This window comes from Notamacropus eugenii, chromosome 4, assembly GCF_028372415.1.
Source record: "Notamacropus eugenii isolate mMacEug1 chromosome 4, mMacEug1.pri_v2, whole genome shotgun sequence".
Lineage (NCBI taxonomy): Eukaryota > Metazoa > Chordata > Mammalia > Diprotodontia > Macropodidae > Notamacropus > Notamacropus eugenii.
The window spans coordinates 258627686-258647805 of record NC_092875.1 but is presented as its reverse complement, the minus strand read 5'-3'; the positions used below and the strand labels follow the sequence as shown (position 1 = coordinate 258647805).

General features: G+C 35.9%; 1 protein-coding gene across 3 annotated transcripts in view; it reads left to right on the top strand.

The window, feature by feature from the left end:
• Positions 1 to 20120, top strand: part of TRAPPC8 (trafficking protein particle complex subunit 8) — a 137985-nt gene that overhangs the window by 8056 nt on the left and 109809 nt on the right. For all 3 annotated transcript variants that reach the window (XM_072604480.1, XM_072604479.1, XM_072604482.1), the window contains exon 2: positions 14225 to 14419. In XM_072604480.1, coding sequence (XP_072460581.1) covers positions 14225 to 14419 — 195 coding nt within the window. The remainder of the gene's footprint in view (positions 1 to 14224; positions 14420 to 20120) is intronic.

The window sequence follows — 20120 nt, the reverse complement described above, 5'->3', positions numbered from 1 at the left end:
TGTTTTCCTGATGTTGTTTTTGAGGTATTTTCATTTTAGTTATGTTGTACCTTTTTAGTTTGTTTTCAGGCTTTTCTTCCCTTTCCCCAATTATTCCCCCATTTTGTTTTCAATATGGGGTATAATAGAAAGTCAGTGAGATTTCGATTACTCTGTATTGATCTTAGAATTAGAAGTACTGAGTTTGACTTCTTGAATCAGCATTTAGTAACTTTGTCACCGTGGGAAACTCATTTAAATTATCTGAGCCTCAGTCCCTAAGCAGTAAAATGAGGATGATCACTGAAGTTTATATAATTCATGATGGTGTGAGGAAAGCACTCAAATACATTTTTATTTACAAACTTAATGAAATACTACATTCATATAGAGAGTGATAGCAAGCATTGGAAACAAAATAACCCACTAAAAGTCATTTTAAAACTTTCATTTTACTAGTGGTAACTTGACAAGAAGGGTAGCATAGTATAAAGAGAGCCAGTTTTGAACAATAAAGAGTTGAATGCTTTGCTGCAACATATTGACACATACTGACAAGGCTATATGACCTTGGGCAAGTCATTTAATTTCTTAGTGCTCTAGGCAAGTATTTAAGATGATAACTTGCAGAGAAATTGCCACCCTGCATTGGTAAAGGGAGTTTCCTCATTTGGATATTTGCTTAACTAATGAAATTATAGATTGAGTACCTATGTCTGACTTGCAAAAAATGGATACTTGTAAGGGCATCTTCGTAAGCTCCTGGGAATAGGAATAATGTAACTACTTAATAGTGTTTGAAGGGAGTGATACAACTATAACTTAAAGATCATAGAACTGGGAGGGACCTTACACATCATTTGAAAGTAAACACTCCTAAGCCTCACTACATCATTTTTTTCTCCCTCACCTGCCTCTCCCCTAAATTCTCTTTTTCTGTTGAATGTACATACTGACTTATCAGTCATCCACAATTAAAACTTTGAAGACTTTTTTGACTTTTCATTTTTCTGTCATTGTGCAGTCAGTTGCCAAGATGAACTGACTACAGTTTGAATAGTCTACAAGTAACAGAATGGAGATTTGAACCAAGTCCTTTGTCACCAAGTTTAGTGCTCTTTCCACTAAAACGAATTGTTTCTGCTTTTAGTCTCTTGCCTATCTAATCTACCCTTAACAAAGTTTTATCCATACCTTAAAGTGATAAAAAATGCAACAAACTTGGAGTAGGTATCTCTTGTCTATATAACTAACACCCTCCAGAATCAAACTTCAACTTACCTTTTCATCCTTAGCTCACTAGTGTTTTGAATGATTGCATATACTTTGAGCTTTGACCAATCTGGACCATTAACAGTTTCCATGGCTTTTCTATGCTGTCCTTCATGCCTGGAATGGACTTCTCTCTTCTAACTTATCCATTATGGCTTTTGCAATCTCTTACTTCCTTTCAGGATCCAGTTAAGGTATCAACTCCTCCATGAAATCTTCCTAGGATTAATCCCTCTTTCATGTTTCTCATACACTTTGGACATCTCCTATGTATTTATCATCAGGTCATAGATTTAGAGCTGGAAAAAACCTCAGAGTCCAGCTAGTCAAATTTCTCATTTTATATAGGTGGTTAAGTGACTAAGTATACAAGTCATAAAACATCAGACTTGGGATTTAAACCCAGGTCCTTTGATTCCAGAGTCAGTGCTTTTCCCCCTGTCACAGTGCCTTAAGAGGGTGGTTTTTTTCCTCTTATGTCTTCTCTTTCTTTTTTTTTTCTGTTTTAGATTCAATTCACCAAATATTTATTAAGCACATACTATGCTACAAGATGTGCTAGGAATACAAAAAAGAAAAAGTCCCATCTCTCAAGAAATGGGCATTTTACTTTTTTATAGCATGTACTCAGAGAAGTGGTGAGTGAAGACATGATGGAGAATTGAAAATTTTAAGGAGAGAGCAGGATCTAAGCTTTTGGGATAAGAATTCACTATTTGGTAAAAATTGTTGGGAAGGAAAGCAGCTGGCAGAGGATAGGTAGAGGCCAATATCTTACACCATTTACCAAGATAAGGTCAGAACGGATATATGACCTAGATATAAAGGGAGCTAACAAGAGTAAATTAGAAGAACATGGAACATATCACCCTTATGGATAAGAGAAGAATTTATAAATAAACAGGAGATAGAGAGCATTTTGAGATAGAAAATAGGTAATTTTGATTTGATTAAATTAAAAATAGCCAATATTAGAAGGAAAGCAGAAAAGTCAGGAAAAAAATTTATAAGAATATGAGTCTTTTCTCAGTTGATAAATGGTCAAAAGTTATGAACCGGAGTTTTTTTGATGAGAAATCAAAACTATATATAGTTATACGAAAAAATGTTCCAAATCATTATCGACTAGAGAAATGTATATTAAGACTACTTTGAAAAATCATCTCATCCCATCAGATTGGCTAAAATGATAGGGAAAATGACAAATGTTGGAGGGATGTGGCAAAATTGGGACACTCATATACTGTTGGTGGAACTGTGAACTCATCAAACCATTTTGGAGAACAATCTGGAGTTATGCCCCAAAAGTTATAAAACTCTGCATATACCCTTTGGCCCAGCAATATCACTATTACATCTGTTTCCCAAGGTGATAAAGGAAAAAGACCTATATATTCTAAAATGTTTATAGCAGCTCTCTTTGTGGTGGCAAAGTATTGGAAATTGATAGGATATATGGTGGTATATGATTATGATGGAATACTAATGTGCTTTAAGAAATGATGAGCTGGTTGATTTTTGGAAAAACTTGCATGAAGTAATAAAGAGTAAAATGAACAGAACCAAGAGAATGTTGTATACAGTAACAGCAATGTTGTTTGAAGAATAACTGTGAACAACTGAGCTATTCTGAGTATTATGCATGTTCAGATCAGTTATAAAGGACATATGAAGGAAGATGCTATCCACCTTCAGAGAAAGAACTGACAAAAGTATGGATTGTATGGTTTTACACACACACACACACACACACACACACACACACACACACACATCAAATGGTGGCCTGTTCTAGTGTGGGGTAGGGAGGGAGTCAGTTTGGAATTTAAAATGTAACAAAAATAAATAAAATTTAATTTTAAATATGTTTAAGTGGCTTGCCTGCAGTCATACCGCTAGGAATTGTCAGAATGAAATCTTGAAAGCAAGTCTGAAGACATTAGGAGTAGTTTTTACGATTCTTTAGCAATGTACAAGTAGGTTAGACAAAATACCCTGAAAACAACTTAGCTTTAAAAGTAGCCTAAAACATAACCAGTTAACTCATCTTCTTACTTATCTAATGTGAGGAAGTCTTATATTTGAAATTGGTGAGATTCTCCCTCTAGTCATGTGATATTACTATTATTTGTGCTACAAAATGAGAGAGTGGTTTAGTAGGAAGATAGCTGGAATAGGAGTCAGACTCATTAACTAATGGACTATACAAATGATTTCAGCTTTCAGTCCTTTTTCCTCATCTATAAAATGAAATTAGACTAAAGTGTTTCTTAAGGCTTTTTTCAGCTCTAAAAAAACAAATCTTATCCAAAACCCATTCAGGAATTTTGTTGTTTAGATTTCATTTATTAAGATAAAGTAGAAACTGAAGGACAATCATGGTATTCTTCCTTATTCTCCATCTTCCTCTCTGACTTTCTTTTCCATTTTCTTTGGTTCATCATACATATCCTAACTCCTAACTGTAGGCAAATTCCAAAGCTCTGTATTAGACCCTCCTACTAGATCCAGGAGTACTTGATTTGGAATTAAAGAACCTGGGTTCAGATTCCGTTCTTCCACTCCATGGCACAGTGCAAGTTATTTTACCTTTTTGCATCTCAGTATGCATTTTATCCCAGTGCTGCCCAGGAAGCAAAGCGTAGTGGAGGGAGCACTAGGACTGGAGTTTAAATCTTGCCCCAGACTTCTAATGCTGGAGAGTCCTAATCAAGTCACATAATGTCTCTTAGCTTCAGCTTTCTGACTGCAGAGAAGGGAAGGAAATATGCCGTTCCATTGCACTGACATTCTGTCTTGCACTTATCATTTCCTTCCCTGGCCTTTTCATGCCAGTTCTTTTCCTGCATGCAGAGTAATGAGAGAATTATCATTCTCTTCCATCTATCTATCTCTTGGCCCGGCCTGACTGGTTTTGCCTGACTAGAGAGAGAGAAATGTCATTCTGTTGTGTTTCTTCTACCGGTCTCCCAGCCTGGCTTGCCTGTAGGAAGTGAAAAGTGCTATTCTATCAGATCTTCTGTTATTCCCCTTCTTAAGCTGCCTAATACCCTGAGAGGGTGCCATACTTAAACCAAATCCCTAGGGGTGTTGATAATTTAGGCAAACTCATTCCTCAATGAATAACAGACATCCGCCTTTAAGTGTCGTACCACACTCATCCAAGTGAATCTGAACACATACACACACACCCCTTATCCCCCACACCTCTCTCCTTATTCACCCCACATTTCTGCATCCCCCACTTTTTCCTTCTTTATTCCCATCCTTATCAACCCAGTCCCACTGTGCAGTACCCCTCTCACCCATTCTCTACTCTTAAGCTACCCATCTCTACTCCTCTGCTCTTTGGAGTTCCTACTCCATAGGTAACAAACTTACTTTCCATCTTCAATCTTTTCCTTTTCCATTCCTTCCTCTTCTGGTCCCCACTAAGATCTGACTCCCTCCTAATGACAGCCACCCTTATCAATACTAGTTGTACTTTAACTTATTCCCCTTGATTCACTGGTCACGGCAGGGCAGTTGGAATATTCTTTACTCTGTTGCCACTTCAGTGGATCACTACCAAGGTTTACTCAGTAACCTCTTATCTTTTAAGGTTCATTCATTCCATATCTACTACAAATTAAAATTCTGATGACTTTTTTTTTTCCTTTTTCCTCTGATTTCAGTGCTTGGTTTACAGTCTTTCTCTCTTCCCCAACTCCAGCTTCCAATTTCTTGACTTAGTCATTTCCTGTGATTTATTCCTTTACTCCAACCTTAGCTCTACACAGAGATGAGCATACTTTTGATTATATCACCTGCAAATACACCACTTCTACGCTCTTGAACTTTAATTAATTTTCATTATCTTATCACAATCTGTTATCCTTTTTTCTCACCTTCCTTGCAGTCCCAGAACTTGTTTTTCACCCTCCATGACCTCCAATTCTTTAACCTCTCAGTTCTTTTTCACTTTTTCACCCCTGCATTAACTATATGCTCCTCTGTTCCTCATATTGACCTTTTGGTCAGTCAGTTCAACTCTTAAGTTATCCTCTTCGTTCAAATCCTTTGCCCCGTATACTAACTTTGGTCTTGCCCTGCCAGTCTTTATCCTTGGATTACTCCCAACATCGGCTGCCTGTGCTACTGAATGAAACTAGAGAAAATTATGAAGTCTTGCTAATTTGCGTCCACTACAAATTAGTTACATAGTCTCAACTGGGCTTTTGTTGCCAAGGTAATTCTTTTACACCTTCTCATGAACTCACTTTCTCACTAACCCTAGTAGTTTTTCAGCTCTTTTCTTCATATCTCAAACTTTGCGTGCCTTTTACTTGCTCCACCTTCTCTACCGAGAACTTTGTCTCTTATTTCACTGAAAGAATTGAGGCTGTTCACTGAGAACCACCTTTTCTCCCCTCTATCTCATCTCACCTCCCTAAGATGCCTTCTGTCATTATCTCCTTCACTCCTGTCTTACCTGAGAAAGTGCCTTTTCTCCTTCCCAGGTCATACTTCTTATGTGCACAAGTGAACCTATTCCATCATACATCCTGTCTTACAGATCACTCCCTTTGCCATCCCCACACTTTTCACTAATTATATTAATCTCACCTTATATTCTGGCTGCTTCTCCACTGCTTGTAAACATGCCCATGACTCCCCAGCTCTCAAAACCCTCACCTTGATCTATCCATCACTTTTAGTTATCAACCTATATGTTGTTGTGCAGCCATTTTCAGTCATGTCTGACTCTTTGTGACTCCATTTGGGGTTTTCTTGGCAAAGATACTGCAGTGGTTTGCCATTTCCTTCTCCAGTTTATTTTACAGATGAGAAAACTAAGGCAAACAGGGTTAAATGATTTGCCCAGGATCACACAGTTATTAAGTGTCAGGTACTCAATGGCTGAAGCAGAACTCAGGCAGGGCTTCCGGACTGCAGGCCCAATACTCTATCCACTGTGCCACCTAGCTGCCATCTTCTTTTCTTACCAAATTCCTTAAGAAGGCTGTCAATAATAGGGGCTTGCACTTTCTCCTCTTTCAAAAACTCCTTAACTCTCTACAATCTGGCTTCCTATTTTACCTTTCAGTTGCACCTGTTCTCTCTCCATAGTGACTTTTTAATTGCCAAGTCTTAATTACCAGTTGCCTTTTCTCAATTCACAGCCTTCTTGACCCTACTCTCAAGTAGTTCTGCTTGTCCTTCTCAGTATTCTTTGCTGGATCTTAATCCAGGTTACGCCAGCTGACAGTGGATGTCCCCAAGGATCTGTCCTGGGTTCTCTTGATTTCACTTGGTGATCTCATCCGCTGCCACGGATTTAGTTATCATCTCTTTGATGATGATGATTCTCAAATCTCCTTATGCAGCTTTAAAACTCTTTTCTAACCTCCTGACTTGCATTTCCCTATAAAACACCTTGAACTAGATGCCCCATTGACATCTTAAACTGAACTTATTATTTTTTCCCCCAAATCCTCCCTTCTTCTTCTTTGTTACTGTCAAGGTTACTGCCAACCACTCAGCCACCCAGGCTCACAACCTAGTTGTTATCTTGGACTCCTCAGTCTTTCTCACACCCCTGTCTGTTGATTTTACCTTTCTAACCTCACTCAGATATGCCTTCTTCACTCCTGGTATTGCCACTACTTTGGCCACTTGGTCTCTCACTTGGTCCACTGCCTGATGGTTGGTCTCCCTGCCTCAAGTGTTTCTCACTTCAGTTCGTCTTTCACTTAGTTGTCAAATTGATTTTCCTGAAGTGCAGGGTCCAGCCATGTTATGTCCCTCCCTTCTGTTTCCTTCCATTTAACAAACTCCAGTGGTTGTCTGAATCAAATATAAAATCTTTTTGGAATTCATAGCCCTTCATTACTTGGCCCCTCCCAACTTTCCAGTCTTACACCTACTCTTTATCACATACTGTATTCTACAATCCAGTGATTCTGGCCTCGCCGTTTTTTTTTTTTCACAAAATAATCTAACTTAACGCATTTTCACTGGAATACCCCCGTGTTTGGAATTCTCCCTGTTTCTGGCTTCCCTGACTTGCAGCTAAATAGAATCTCACCTTTTGCAGGAGACCTCTTCTGATCCCTCTTAATTCCAGTGCTTTCTCTCCATTGCTTCTCTCCAGTGTGTTCTGTTAACTGCTTTATTTGTATATAGTTAAAGCTTGTTATCTCCCCATTAAATTGTGAGCTTCTTCAGATTAGGGACTGTCTTCTGTTTTTCTTTGTATCCTCCATGCTTACCACAGTCATGGCATACAATAGGTCCTTAATAAATGTTGACTGAAAATCAAGATAAGAGCTCTAATCTTGAAGGAATATTTTAAGGATCAAATGTGATGATATATGTAAAGTGAATTGGAAACTTAAGTGTGATATATATACACATATGTAAGGTTTTTTTATTTTTAAATTAATTAATTTATTTAACTTTAACATTCATTTTCACAAAATTTTGGGTTCCAGATTTTCTCCCCATTTGTCCCTTCCCCCCACCCCAGAACACCGAGCATTCTAATTGCCCCTATCACCAGTCTGCCCTCTCTTCTATCATCCCTCCCTTCCCTTGTCCCCATCTTCTCTTTTGTCCTGTAGGGCCAGGTAACTTTCTATACCCCATTACCTGTATTTCTTATTTCCTAGTTGTATGCAAGAACAATACTCAACAGTTGTTCCTAAAACTTTGAGTTCCAACTTCTCTTCATCCCTCCCTCCCCATCCATTCCCTTTGGAAGGCAAGCAATTCAATATAGGCCATATCTGTGCAGTTTTGCAAATGACTTCCATAATAGTCATGTTGTGTAAGACTAACTATATTTCCCTCCATCCTATCCTGCCCCCCATTGCTTCTATTCTCTCTTTGGATCCTGTCCCTCCCCAAGTGTTGACTTCAGATTGCTCCCTCCTCCCATTGCCCTCCCTTCCATCATCCTCCCCACCCTGCTTAACCCCTTCTTCCCCACTTTCCTGTATTGTAAGATAGGTTTTCATACCAAAATGAGTGTGCATTTTATTCCTTCCTTTAGTGGAATGTGATGAGAGTAAACTTCATGTTTTTCTGTCACCTCCCCTCTTTTTCCCTCCACTAAAAAGTCTTATGCTTGCCTCTTTTATGAGAGATAATTTGCCCCATTCCATTTTTCCCTTTCTCCTCCCAATATATTTCTCTCTCACTGCTTAATTTCATTTTTTTAAAGATTTGATCCCATCCTATTCAATTCACTCTGTGCTCTGTGTGTGTGTGTTTGTGTGTGTGTAATCCCACCCACTACCCAGATACTTAAAAGTTTCAAGAGTTACAAATATTGTCTTTCCATGTAGGAATGTAAACAGTTCAACTTTAGTAAGTCCTTTATGACTTCTCTTTGCTGTTTACCTTTTCATGCTTCTCTTCATTCTTGTGTTTGAAAGTCAAATTTTCTTTTCAGCTCTGGTCTTTTCATCAAGAATGCTTGAAAGTCCTCAATTTCATTGAAAGACCATTTTTTCCCCTGAAGTATTATACTCAGTTTTGCTGGGTAGGTGATTCTTGGTTTTAGTCCTAGTTCCTTTGACTTCTGGAATATCCTATTCCATGCCCTTTGATCCCTTAATGTAGAAGCTGCTAGATCTCATGTTATCCTGATTGTATTTCCACAATACTTGAATTGTTTCTTTCTAGCTGCTTGCAATATTTTCTCCTTGACCAGGGAACTCTGGAATTTGGCCACAATATTCCTAGGAGTTTCTCTTTTTTGGATCTCTTTCATGCGGTGTTCTGTGGATTCCTTGAATACTTATTTTGCCCTCTGGTTCTAGAATCTCAGGGCAGTTTTCGTTGATAATTTCATGAAAGATGATGTCTAGGCTCTTTTTTTGATCATGGCTTTCAGGTAGTCCCATACTTTTTAAATTGTCTCTCCTGGACCTATTTTCCAGGTCAGTTGTTTTTCCAATGAGATATTTCACATCTTCTGTTTTTTCATTCTTTTGGTTTTGTTTTGTGATTTCTTGGTTTCTCATAAAGTCATTAGCCTCCATCTGTTCCATTCTAGTTTTGAAAGAACTATTTTCTTCAGTGAGCTTTTGAATCTCCTTTTCCATTTGGCTTATTCTGCTTTTGAAATCATTCTTCTCCTCATTGGCTTTTTGAACCTCTTTTGCCAATTGAGTTAGCCTATTTTTCAAGGTGTTATTTTCTTCAGCATTTTTTTGGGTCTCCTTTAGCAAGGTGTTGATCTGCTTTTCATGCTTTTCTTGCATCTGTCTCATTTCTCTTCCCAGTTTTTCCTCCACTTCTCTAACTTGATTTTCAAAATCCCTTTTGAGCTCTTCCATGGCCTGAGCCCATGGAATATTTCTTTTGGATGTTTGGGATACGGAAGCCTTGACTTCTGTGTCTTTCCCTGATGGTAAGCATTGTTCTTCCTCATTAGAAAGGAAGGGAGGAGATATTTGTTCACCAAGAACCTTCTAACCTTCTATGGTCTTATTTTTTTTCCCTTTTCTGGGCATTTTCCCAGCCAGTGACTTGACTTCTGAGCTTCTGGTTTTTTTATTTAAGTGAGAGATTTGAATAGAAGACCTTTAAGGTCCTTTTCTAGTGCTAAATCTATTATCCTGTGATTTGTTGTAATTTGTTTAGCAGTTGTTTATTACTTGGGTTTATTTGATTGTTTTTATATATTATTTTATAGATTTGTCTCTTTAATTAGACAAGACTGTGGTTTGGAGATCATTCAGCATGCTGTAATGAAAAGAACATGGGATTTGAAGTTGAGGGATATGAGTTTGAGTACTAGTTTTACTAATTACCTGTGTGACTGAATGTTTAGGTCTTAATTTTTTCATCTGTAGAAACAAGATGGTTTTTAAAGTTCGGTGTAATTTCACATTCTAATATAATCAAAACTCACCAACTGTTTTGCATCAGTATAGGATAGGAATTAGGAGACAATGTGGCTTAAAACTAAGGAAGTGGTTTTGACATTTAATGACCCCCATAACCAGGGGTGGGGAACCTATGGCCTCTAGGTCTCCGAGTGCGGCTCTTTGACTGAATCCAAACTTCACAGAACAAATCCCCTTGAACTGTAAAACTTTGCAGAAAGCCACGCCTGCATGCCTAGAAGGCCACCTGTGGCTTTGAGGCTGCAGGTTCCTGACCCTTGGATGACTATTAGTAAATCAGGCTTTCTGAGCTCCAAGTCTCTTTGTGCAGGTGTTATCCTTAGCTCTCCTGGTGTTCTTGGGAGGAGTGTACTTTGTAAACCCTGATATACTACATCAGTCTTAGTTGTTGTGATTATTATTATTAGATTATCTGAGAAGGAAGAGAAAAGCAAGGACTTTAGGAGTCAGAAAAGGCTTTGTGAAGAATATGGGATTTGATATAGACCTTGGAGAATGGATATTGTTTTTAGACATAGAGAAGAGTTGAAGGGAGTGAAGGCTTTCAAAACGTGAAACGTCATGGGCAAAGATAGGAAGTCTGGAGTAAGCATGGCTTTTGTGTGTTCAGGACCATGAAGAGACTAGCTTGTTTCCTTCTGAACAGTACGTATGTTGAGAGAATAGGAGAAAACAGAGAATTGGATGAGACCAAATTATGGGAAGTTATTTTAGTCCAATTGGATTTTAAGCTCCTGAGGGTAGAGACTGTTTTCATTTTTGTCTTTAAATCCCAATGCCTTGAACATAGTAGGTGCTTAGTAAATGCTTGTTGAATTGAGTTTTTAAAAAGGTGAGGACGCAAAGCTATGAATAAAAATGTCTTCATTCTATCCTTTTCCCTTCATCTCCCCATTTTCAAGTCTGTTCCTTCAAACTTTTGTATTGCTGTTGAGCACATGACATTACCCTTACTAATCCAGCTTTATAATCTTATAATCATCCTAAGACAGGCATTTTGCTATAGTAGAGTCACAGGACCTGGGTTCAGGTCCTCTCTCTAAAATAGTAGTTGTGTGATGTTGCACAAGTTACTTAATGTCTCTGTGCCATAGGCAACACTCTAAAATTGTACATCCAGTTGTAGATCTATGTTGTTGGAGAGAATTTCCTATCAAGAGTTTCCTGCACTATTGAAATAAGAGGTCCATTAAACAAACAGACCAGGAAATAGTTCTTGGCTTTTTGGTATCCTTTACACTTCTCTTAAATCCAGTTCTTTGCCAAGCCATGTAGATTTTACCTGGTATAATATCTCTCATTTCTCCCATTTTTTTCCATTCATTGCCATTACCCCTCATTTCACCTAGACCTTTTGTATAGGGTTCTGGATTTTGTTTCAGAAGACTGAAGTTTGAATTCTGGCTCTAGGCTTCCTGGGAATCTGACCTTGGACATAGCTGACTCCTAGGGCTCAGTTTCCTCATATGAAAATGATGGCATTGATTAGATGACCTTGGAGGTCCTTTTTACTTTTAAATCTATGATCCTATTGGCTTCTCTAACCTTATTTGACATTATTTTCATTGGTGTATGCTATTCCAGCCAAATTATATTCCTAGCTGTTCCCTGAATTTGGTATTCCATTTCCTGTCTTTTTGTTATTTGTACAAGCTGTCTGTTTCCTTGGCCACTGAGGTATACCCTCATCTTTGCATTTCATAATCCTTGACTTGCTTCACAGGCTTATTTTCAGGTGTGAAGCTTTTTCTTATCTCTAGCTTTGTAAATCCACTGCCTTCAAAATATATTGTATTTATTTACCTCTATATGTAATATCCTGGCTAGCATATGAGATCCTTGAGGTTAAGATCTGTCTAATTTTTGTCTTTCTTGCCCATGACTACTCCACAGTCCTTTGCATAATAGGTACATGTTACACATGTTTCTTGACTTGATTCTTTGAATGAATGAATTTAGGAAGGGTAGATAATTAGACTTGGAAAATATGCTCTACCCATGACATTTAGTACCTTTAGGTTTTCTGAAGTCTGGGAATTATTAGTAGTATTTCATTTTTATTAATTGTGCTAGTAATATGTGGCTTAAAAGGTTTTCTCTAAGGGTTGCCAAACCTTAGCCTTTGAAAATATATTGCAGCTTATAGATAAATAATGTATTCTATTTGCCACACCTTTTTCTTAAGTAGGTTATTGCATTCTTGTGAATATAAAGTTTATTTTTAGTAGAGAAGTTTTCATATGCTGGTCTAAAATATTATTTGCAGTATTCAAAAATCCAGTTTTAAACCTTTTTTTATGTGAGAAGAACGTAAAAAAAGTCAAGTAATGGTAAATGTAAATATCATTTTTAGTGAAGGAATCTTTATGAACTCATTCTTTTGGACAGTATTTAAGCTACAATCTAAGAGTTTAGAATTCTGTGCTGTGTCTAATTTAAAATAACTTTTACCATTTTAACAGTTCTTTGCTTTAATTTTCTTGTTTTTCTAAAGTGATTTAATAATTCAGTTATGCATTTATAATATGATAGATAAGGGCCTATTTTAGATCCTGTGTAGAGAGAGTGCAAAAAAAAAAATGATAGAATCTCTGTCGGGAAAGAAACACATGTATATATTTATGAAATGAAAAATACATGATTTTGAGGGAAAAGTATCAACGTCTTGGATGATGAGTAAGGGTAGGCCTTAAGCCCAGTCTTGAAGGGGAACTTTGGGATTCCAGGAAATGGAGGTGAGGAGTATCCTGTGGGACACCCTTTGCAAAGACAGGCAGAAGATGGAATGAATGCTCTATACTGGGAAAAGCAAGTAGGCCAACTTGGCTGCATTTGAAATCCATTTAGAATGATAGGTTGTAGAACAAATTGTGACTTTAATACCAGAGAAGCTTCTTTTTTTCCATAAAGGTAATAGGTAATTGAAGCTCGCTCTTTGAGCTAGGTTGAATAAATGGAATGAAAATACCCTTTGGCCCCTATATTCAAATAAATATTTTAGGATGAGTTTTATCCACTAATAGGTACTTGGATTAAGTTGTAGTGTTAGTACCAAGCATATAACTAGAGAAGATTTTTTTTTTTTTGACTATGCGTATATGATACAGAGATTTTATATTTCTTTTCGGTGGGTGGAGAGAGGTGAATGAGAAAAAATAATGCTCAATATATTTTTTAAAAATCCTAAAAATAAAGTTATCATAAGGATGAGAAAGGGACACTTGTATGTCTTTAATGATCACCAAATAAACAAATGTTACAAATGTGAAATATTTTTACAGCTCAAAGTTTCTATATTACATAGCAGGAACAAGTGCTTCAGCTGAAAAATTTAAGAGCATCTGGAAAATGTATATGCAGAGAAATGTAGTGGATAGAGTTGGGCAGGTTGCAAATCCTGCCACTAGCAGTGGAACTCTGTGAAAGTCACTTAAATTTGAGGTCCTGCAGAAAATAGAATTCATCTACCAAGTGGGTTATGATGTTTTAGTGAAATGAGTTCTCACACTCAGTTCCCCAGCTAATCTATAGAGCCTTTTTTCCTGATTGTAAATTTAAGACACTTTCTGGCACACTACTATAATTCCATCTACAAGGGAGATTGAGCCTCATGGATCTCTTGAGCTCAAGAGTTATGAACTTCAGTTATCAGCTTCAGTATGCCAGTTGGCTATCTAGCCATACTGTTCAGCATCACTGATGAAACCCTGAGTGAGGGTTGATTGAACCAGGTTGTTCTGCTCTGAAATAGTTTTATTCAGGTGTTATGGGGCTGTGAGTGGCCCCTTTCAGACTGGGACAGACAGGGAAACCCAGTCTTTAAAAAACAAAATAATAAGTAACACTTCCTCCTCCCCTTCTGACAGAGTTAAAATACAAAAATATTTAAATTTCTTCCATTTTTACCAGGCTACCTTTTAGTTTAGCAAGTATTCAGAATTCTAAAAGGATCTTATTTGGAGATTTTATATTTTAGATTTGAGCACTTTACTTTGTGAAAGATAGTTTTTAACTTAATTTTAAATAAAAACATTGCATAGCACTTTTAAAGCACTTTTTATTTCTTTCTTATATAGTTCATATGAGAGATCCTAATAATCAGCTTCACATAATTAAAAACTTGAAAATATCAGTAAGCAACATTGTCACCCAGCCGCCCCTTCCTGGAGCCATTCGGAAGCATTTGAGTGATGTGGTATCTATCAGCCAGCCTGCAGAAGGATTAGTGGCTAATGTGATTACAGCTGGAGATTATGATCTCAACATCAGTGGTAAGTAACAAGATTTATTATGTTATTTTTAAAAAGTACAAAACAACCTTCAACTAGTTCATTTAAAAATACTCAATGATTTAAAATTCATTGTTAATTTATGTCAAAGACATCAATTGATATTTGGAAAAATATTATCTTTTAGTACTAACCTTTTGTTAGTGTATTTTTTTAGAACTGGCTTATCCAGATTTTTAGATCCAGTGGTTTTTAAAAAAATTTTATTTATTTATTAATATTAAGTTAGCATTTATATTGGGGAAGAAAGGGTAGCAGCAGAAGAACTAGTTCTGTTCAAAGCTTTGCCACTAACTTGTAAATTATGTTTGCCAACTGACTATTGTGTAGAACTTTATATTTATTATCTGTAAAATGAATTTCATTTTATTATCTGTAAAATGAGGCTGTTTGGATTTGAATACCCAAGGCCCCTTTCATCCTCTTAAAAGTCTGTTCAGTGTAATAATAGCTAACAGTTGTATAGGGTTTTGAGGTTTGCAAAGCACTTTACAAAATCTCATTTACTTCCAACTACCCTGTCAGGATTATTACCCTGCTTATTATTGACTCCATTTTACAGTTGAGGAAACAGGTTGAGAGGTTAAGTGATTTACTTAGAGTCACATAGGATCTGAGCAAGATGCAACTTAGGCCTTCCTAATCCAAGTCCAACATTTATATTCAGTTACTAGCCTTGCTGTCTCCTTCACCCCACATAGTTTCCACATATATGTGTTCATGAATGAATGCCAAAAATTGTACTAAACCCTGGGAGACAGGAGATAGGGGAACAGTGACCAGGAAAGGATATTTAGGTTTGGGTAGTCATTGAGAGGGTGAAGAGAATAATAGGGAAGTCCAGAGGTTATGGTGGTGATGATATGAATACAATTCTGGGGTTGGGGACTACGTGGTTTCAGACTGCTGAGTGAAAAATTTTCTGGATGGAGATGGAGCTTAAAGGTTAGTGATGGGCCTAGCTTGTTCCACAGTAGAGGTGTCTAACATGCGGAGCGTTGGACTTGAAACGCTCTTGAGTGGGTCTGAATCATATTAATGGTTTTTTGGCCTGCATTTCTGTTTGAATTTAACACCACTGCTCTAGACTGTGGTCTTGGTTGGAGAATGGAACTCAAACATCAGGGAGAAAAATAGCCTGGGTAAAGATGAAGATACATGATCCCTGTGAGTTAAAAGTTTACTTACACACACACACACACACACACACACACACACACACACACACACACACACACACACACGCCCGTGCGCGCGTGCTTTTACTTCATTTTCAAATTAAATAAATGTATCATGAAATAGGGAAGAAAATGTTGTAAAATGTTTGAATATGATTTGTGTGGTTAAAGAATTTTAAATTAGGTTGATTATTGTCATTTAAGAAGATGGAAAATACATCATGTAATTTGAATATTTCAACAACTTAAAGAAACATCTGTTTTATGCCACTGTAATTTGTAGTCTAATCTTTGTAGCATGATTATGAGCCAAATTATTTCTGTGATCACAAAATTAAAGCTATGAATGTAAAGATTTCCTATAAAGACGTAAGATTAGGTATCTTAAATGTGGTGAAATACAGGAAAATTTGTCTCAGCAAAGACCACTTTCAATGTATTTGATAATGTGTCAGTAAGGTGATATTGCTATAATTTATTTTTCCCTATATTTGCTTTTATAGGTGAAGAAAACACCTCGAAGTAGAATAAAATTGAATTTAAATTTTAATTTGATTCTCTAATTTTTTTGTGTAGTTGTATTTTTAAAAATATACTTTAAATTATGATTGATAGAATGGATTGATAGAATGTCTTTAGGAGTATGTTATGTTATTTGTTTCAATCTAATCATTTTAGAAATATTTAAAAGGTGAAAAAGCATTATTAAATCTTTTATTATTTAAATCTTTCACATTAAAGATGAGAAAATTGAGGTTTGGAGGGGTTAAATAATAGTACAGGATGCCCCAAAGTGTCAGTACAGTTTTAAACTACTAAAATTTAAGATTGCACTAAAATTTTTGGGACACTCTCTATTTGTGCCTTAGATTTGTATCTTTTTCAGGTGCTTTTAAGTTGTGATTTGCCAATATTAGCATACATAGTTGCATGCCCATGATTCAGAAATTCAGTTTTTAGTGTTGTTAAATTATCAAGTTGAATTAAAAACCTTCTGAACTATAGAGTATTTTAAAATTTGCTGTTCTATAATATTTAGTGTACAAATATAATATTAAGGTGACTGGATTAAAGTAACTGAATTAAAGTGACTGGAATCTAATTATGTTAAATCCACTATCTAAAAGTGTTTAGTTTATGAATTACATTCCATATTTTGTACTCTATTTTTTTATGTACATTGATTAACAAAGATTTATTAAGCACATAGTGTTGTGTATGTGTTTGAAATTTATTTTAATTGCAACTGACTTGTTTAAATTGATGAATTTTAATTTTAAGTTGTTGCCAATATGTCTTACATTTTTGGTTAGATAATTTTTGTGTATCTAGGTTTTGGGGGGGTTATTTTGCAACGAAAAGTAACTTCATAAATGTTAGATGTAATTGATTAGTCTATAGTTGTTGTTTTGACCTTTCTGTAAGGGAGATATACTTTTCATTTCCCTTAAATGTATTGAAATATTTATAGATGATGAAAGAGTAGAATTGGGATTTTGTGGCTACCATAACCAAGGTGAATTTCAGTATATTGGCTGATGGACAAGTAGTTACAGGGCACACTCCCAATGGAAATGTCCATTTACTTTGGAGGGAGATTCTGACCATTTCTACATCCTTGCTGCAGACCATTACAAGATATAGGAAGGGTCACTTGATGCTGGCAAATACCTCCTTTGGTGATGTGGCAAAATCTTCTTCAATTGAGTATTGGAGAATTCTGGGCTAGAATATTGTATTTTAATTTTTTCAGTCAACCTCAGCACCTAGATTGCATTTCACTGTAGTTTTTAAGAATTATTATTTTTAGACTGATAATAAAGTAAAATTTCTTTAGGGTTGAACACTTTTTTTAAAGGAAAAATTTTCATTTTAAGGAGACTTCTGTGTATCAAAGTCATGTATATATCCTAGTTTGTTGCCAGCTAGATGAGCATTATGCAGTGTTTTAGAAGTGGCTAATTTTAATAGAGATAGATTACAGTAAAATTTTTAGATCTATTTCTAATCTATTGAAAGTTGAAGCTGAGATGAGGGAGACAGCAGCAAGTCTGGAAATTAGCTAAGTTGTATAATGGATCATGTTATGTAAAAGGACTTAGCAGTTATGGAGGTATAGAACATGTTGATATCCTATCCATGTATGATTACAGAAGTAGCAGATTGGAAATGCTTTTGTTGGCTTTGGTTTTTGTGTCAAGTCATATTTCTCAGCCATGGGGTACAGGTATACTTAACCTACAGACCTGGACTTAATGAGTTCTAACTTTAATGTCTCCTGCGCTACTTGACACTAAGTGTCTGCCGAGTGAGGTTTGGGGAGTGATAAAATAGCTGGTGACTGCTTTTGTTTGTGGAGAAATACTCTGGGGGTAAATGGTGGATTGTTCCAGTATTGCAGTTAGGGTGAAAGCAAAGATAGTCTTTGAAAGCAAGGACATTTGATTAACGTCTGAAAGAAATGTAACTGGAGTTGAAGAATATCAGGGATTTGAAAAATAAATTACTTGGACTGAATTTTGGTAGATCAGCTACTTTAATGCTTTTTCCTTTCTGAAAGGTACTTAAATGTTTAGTAATGGGTATAAGCAGATATCTGACCTTGATTTTAGTTTTGTTTGTAGATGTCTAAAGAGTAAAAGTTTAATTTTTTTTATAGAGTCTGAGTGCCAAATTGAGAAGGCCTAAAACTTTTTGTTCAATAGAAAAAAATACATAGAAAAATAGTGGCTTTCTAAAATAAAGGTTAAAACAAAAAAAAACCTTTTCAGACTACTGGTGAAATACATTTATGGCCAGTTCTGTTATAAAAGAAGTCTGTATTAATAGAGCTGTTCATTCTTTTGAATGAATGAACTGATTGTTAACCTATAGAAGCAATGTGTTGCTGAGCTAGTTATAATTAATTCTGTGATCTAATTATAGCAAATAATTTGGTATAATGATTTTTTTCACTCATCCCTGACCTCGTAACAGTACTTTTTGCTAATGAGTGCTGTTCATATACAGGAAGGGAAAGGAGGTAAGCTGTACCTGAGCGCTTTATCCTGAAAACTTCCCCAAACTCCCAAGCATTTCAACAAAACAATAAAGAAAAATATAAAGCTAGTATAAAAGGAAAGGTCTAAATTGCAATATTCTGCCTTTCACTAATATCACAATACTTTTCACTGGTGATCTATTTCATTTTTGAGTTCTGCAAACTCCGAGTCTATATCTTTGTAGGAGAGTTATCAGACACAGAGTAGCTTGCGGAGTTTGTTATGCGTTTTCACCAGGTGAATTAAGGAGGCAAATTTCTGTTCTCTTCCACCGATGCTGTTGGACACACGTATACCCTTCAACCCCTGCCCCACCCACCCCACTCATTAAAAAGAAATAATTGGTATCTGTTCACGTAAATGGGCTTAGTTTAACAATGCCGTATTTTCTCTATCAGATCGATCAATTAAAGCTAGTGTTCCTTGGTACAGTAATTGAAAAGACACACTGATGGAACTGAAAGAATCCACGTTATATTCAGGTATTTCTTGTGGTGGATTTAAGTTTTCCATGTTGCCCTTAGTCTTCTCGTTGGTGGACTCCATCAACCTTTGCTTATTCTGCTACTTCTATTTAGCCATTTCCCTTACTTGAGACACCTTTACAGAATTTCCAAAAATATGTAACATTGGTGATGGCTGTTGACTTCTTTCCTTTTAACTTTGTTCTTTGGTCTTTAATTAGAACATTAATTTTGCAGATTATAGACGTTGTCCTTTAATAGAATAATTTGAGCTTCACTTTATTCTGAACAGTAGATGGAATGACCATGTTTTTGTTTCTAAATATATAATTTATTTTAAAACCATATTTAATGTCTTCTATATTGATTACACTGGTATAAATGTCAAAATATTGTATTTAGACTAAAAACATTTTCTGATGATATATAGTATTTTAGAGGAGGAATGTCTAATGCAGTTTGTTAAATTACTGTCATTTTCCTAAATGTAGGTTTTTCAAGGACAAAAGAACATGATTAACAGTTCTTCATTTTGAAAGTTTTCTTGAAAGTATTGGCCTGGATTAATTTCTTATTTGAAATTCTATAGATACCTATTAGTTTGTTACTTTGTGTTCACTACATATAGTTATGAAATAGTTTGTAATTTTTGAATGAAATGTAACTTTTGGCAGCAACTGAAGTTATACATTTTGAAGTTTTTGCAGTTTTATTACTTCATTATATTGTGTCCTAGTCAATGGTGTATATAATGCTGAACACATACATACTTAATAGATAACTTGATGGTTGATTTAGAACAAGTTTTATTTAACCTTTTGTGTCATGAACCCCTTTAGGCAGTCAGATAAAGCCTATGGACTCTTAAGAATAATGTTTTAAAATGCATAAGATACATAGAATGACAGAAGAAACAAATAATATTGAAATGCAGTTATAAAAATTTTTTTCAAGTGCTTACAGACCCCTGGTTAAGAATCCTTGATTTAGAAGTTGATTT